This window comes from Mandrillus leucophaeus, unplaced genomic scaffold, assembly GCF_000951045.1.
Source record: "Mandrillus leucophaeus isolate KB7577 unplaced genomic scaffold, Mleu.le_1.0 Scaffold39, whole genome shotgun sequence".
Taxonomy (NCBI): Eukaryota; Metazoa; Chordata; class Mammalia; order Primates; family Cercopithecidae; genus Mandrillus; species Mandrillus leucophaeus.
Window position 1 is genome coordinate 5,660,015 of NW_012104142.1, and position 3,802 is coordinate 5,663,816.

The 3,802-nt window shown below is 51.9% G+C and overlaps 1 protein-coding gene across 2 annotated transcripts in view; it reads left to right on the forward strand.

Moving 5' to 3' along the window:
• The first annotated feature begins 263 nt into the window (after nucleotides 1-263).
• VCL (vinculin) overlaps nucleotides 264-3,802 on the forward strand; it is a 142,107-nt gene continuing 138,568 nt past the window's right edge. For both annotated transcript variants that reach the window (XM_011991163.1, XM_011991164.1), the window contains exon 1: nucleotides 264-557. In XM_011991163.1, coding sequence (XP_011846553.1) covers nucleotides 390-557 — 168 coding nt within the window. In that variant the 5' untranslated portion in view covers nucleotides 264-389. The remainder of the gene's footprint in view (nucleotides 558-3,802) is intronic.

Consider the following 3,802-nt stretch of genomic DNA (forward strand, 5'->3'; position numbering starts at 1 on the left):
GGCCAGCTGGCTCCAGCCGTCCGCTCCGCTCCCACCATGCCCTTATAAGGAGCGCCCAGCGTTAGGGCTCGGGAATCCGGTAGCAATCCCGGCGGCTCAGCCCCAATCCCAGGCCCCTCCCTTGGGAATGGGGGAGGGGCGGGGTTTGGCGGCGCGGTGGCTGGGGTGGAGCATCTCGAAAAGGGACCAGTAGGAGTGGCGGCCCAGGTCTGAGCGGTGCTGCCATTGGGCGCGGCGACGAGAGGGGGCGGAGAGTCCGTGAGGCTGGTTACGCCGAGGGAAGCCCCGACTCTGTAGTCGCTGCTCAGAGTCTGTCTCTTCGCCGGTTCCCGGCCCCGTGGATCCTACTTCTCTGTCGCCCGCGGTTCGCCGCCCCGCTCGCCGCCGCGATGCCGGTGTTTCATACGCGCACGATCGAGAGTATCCTGGAGCCGGTGGCACAGCAGATCTCCCACCTGGTGATAATGCACGAGGAGGGCGAGGTGGACGGCAAAGCCATTCCTGACCTCACCGCGCCCGTGGCCGCCGTGCAGGCGGCCGTCAGCAACCTCGTCCGGGTGAGCGCGCAGGGCCTGGCGCGGGAGCGGGCGCGGGAGGTGTCCCCCGGGCCCCGGCCCGCGTCGCGGCTGCCTGCGGCCGGCTAGCTGGCCGTGACTTTCCGCGTGGGTTCCGGAGCCAGGCGCCGAGAGTTCGAATGGCCTCTTCTCCGCCCTGTGACCTTGAGCGAGTCCTGAGCCTCTCTCGGCCTCAGTGTCCTCATCTATAAAATGGGAGCAGTCATGGAAAAGGCTGCCTGGCGGGCTTGTCGTGAAGATCCGGCGAGGTATTATTTGTGGAGTGCCTGGCGCGGCGTGTGGCCCACAGCAGGCACCCAATAAATGAGAGTTGCTGGGATGTCCGAGGGTCCCTGCCCCGCGCAGGCTTCGCCCCCACGTTGACTTCCTCGCTCTCAGCGCCTTTTTAGGCCTCCTCGATCTGGCTGTGGGGGAGGGAGAGCGGGCCCTCCCACGGATCCCTTGCCTTCTCTTCCAGGGATCCTTATTTGAGCCACGTTGTCCTCCTTTCTAATACTTCTTCCCCTCACCCTGAGATCCGCCTCGCCCACCCCCGCTCCCCAGAGCTCCCTATATTCCGCTCTTTTATTCACTTGCCTCACTCTCCGTCGCCTCCTCCTCCCTCCTGGGCGTTTTACTTACGCTCACTCCTCTGTCACCACCCTTACACCTTTATGCAGTTATTCGTGACCACAAGCCCTGTTTTTCCTTCCGCTCAGCCCTGCTGCCCTTCCTTTCATTCCCTCCTGTGGACATTTCCACCTGGCTTTACCTGCTGTCAAACGGCCTCCTCCCACTGGGGCCTTTCTAGACTCGGGGGCCCTCCTTGGCCCCTCCTCCTGGCAGGAAGCAAGATGGAGCTGTTGGGAGAGGCCTGTGGAATCTGGGATCTGCCGCCCCTGTCGGAGAGAAGGCTAAGGCATCCCCTCCCCATCCACAACTTTCCTGGTGGCTCCGCAGACCCCTGTAACCCACAGCTGTGACTCATAACCGAGGTGATTCCTGGAGGAGGAGGAGCCCATGTCTGAAATGGGAAAAAAGAGGTGCTGAGACCAGTCTCCCAACACTCCCCTGGCTAATGTCACACTTTTCTTTCTCACCCTGGGTGGGTGACTCAGACTGGTCCTGCATGTGAGGAACAACTTTGGAAAAAGTTCATACTGCTCCCCCACTGAGCTGTGTAAATAGTGTGTTCAGGGCAGTTGGGAGGCAGCTGTGGGTCTGTCTGGGTGGGGCTTGGGTTACTTATCTGATTTGAGCTCCTCAGTGCACTTAGAGGCTCTTTAGCAGCTGAAAGTCTTCCTGGGTCTTCAGGGGTCCCTGGACTGTCTCAAGCAATTTAGGAGACTGATAGCTAGGAAGACAGGGTGACACCACCGTCCAAATTCCTGATCTTTCTTCTATATAGCTTTAGTAAGAATCTATTCATTCAGTAAGAATGCTGTATTCATTCACAATGTCTACTTGTACATTGTTCTTCTTTTTATAACTAATTTGAACAGAACACTCCAGAGTACATTCTTATGTAGTGTTGTCTAACATGGCTGCATTCCAGGCCTCCATTTTTCAACAAATAGGAAACAATGTAAAGAGACAAGGTAATAGTGTCTCTCCATGTAGTACTTCAGGAAATGAAATCTTAAAACCACATGTTGCACTTGGAACAGAGCTAGTGTAGTCTAGGGGTTGATATCTGGTTAGGCTATTTAGAGAAAAGTTATTTATGGACTTCCATGCCATGAATTAATAAGCATTGAATGTCTGCTATATGGAAAACATTGCAATAAATCAGTGGTTCTCAGCTTAGAGTGTGCATGAAAATCATCAGTGGGGCTTTTTAGAAATAAAGATGTCCAGCTTCCAAGGGTCAAGGCCTTTGTATTTTGCTCTTTTTTTTTTTTTTTTTTTTTTTTTGAGACTGGGTCTCACTGTCATGCAGGCACTGGAGTGCAATGGCGTGATCATAGCTCACTGCAGCCTTCATCTCCTGGGCTGAGAAAATTCCTCCCACCTCAGCCTCCCAAGTAGCTAAAGGCCTTTGTTTGTTTTTGAGATGGAGCCTTCCTCTGTCATGAGGCTGGAGTGCAGTGACATGATCTGGGCTCACTGCAACGTCCTCCTCCCAGGTTGAAGCGATTCTCCTGCCTCAGCCTCTGGAGTAGCTGGGACTACAGGTGTGCACCACCGTGCCCAGCTAATTTTTGTATTTTTAGTAGAGACGGGGTTTCATCATGTTGGCCAGGATGGTCTCCATCTCTTGACCTTGTGATTTGCCTGTCTTGGCCTCCCAAAGTGCTGAGATTACAGGCGTGAGTCACTGTGCCTGGCCAGGCCTTTGTATTTTTTAAGAAGCTCCATAGGTGATTGTGATATACGCCCTTAGTTAGGAAACACTGTAATACACACTGTGAGACAAATACAAAAGAAATAAGGTTATAAGATGAAAACAATGATATGTAGTTAAGTTATATACTTTCCAATACATACAAAAGAGGGCACTTGAGATTGGTGGTAGCTATGGGTTAGCAGAGACAAAGTAGGGAGGATTGTGCTGATAAATAGTTAATCATGAACAAAGGTACTTGTGAGTAAGTCACTTCCAGGTTATAGCAAGTACATTATCTTCATTGCAGCTCAGGAGACAAGTTGGAGAGAAATTGGAGATGAAGTTGGTGTGTGACACATGGGCAGTGTAACACAGGCCATATCCAATAGGATGAACAAAGAGAGCAGGAGAGGGAGGAGGATGAGAATAGTGTGTGAGAAAGACTGCGTGAGAATGGCGTGTGAGAATAGTATAGTGTGTTTTGGGGAGGCCAGAGGACCTACCCATTGCTTCACATCCTTGGTGCCAATTGTGATCGTTAAATATGTGGATTCTGTACATGCTTCAAGGTTGTTCCTGGAGGTCAGGCCTTGTCTGATATTTATCTCTTTTTTAAAAATTTTATTTTGGTTTTAAATAGAGACAGGGTCTTGCTATGTTGCCCAGGCTGGTCTCAAATCCCTGGGCTCAAGCAGTTCTCCCGCCTTGGCCTCTCAAAGTGCTGGATTACAGTTGTGAGCTAGTGTGCCTGGCCTAATATTTCTTTATATGGTCCTCAGTTCCTGCCCTCAAAATTGGCACATGGGATCACTCAGTAAATATTGTTGAAGGAACTATGGGAAGGGAGACAAATTGGGAAGCTTTTAAAATTGGTTGGTTATGAAGAAAATGAAGGTCTGGACTTGGGAGTGGCAGGGAAAAT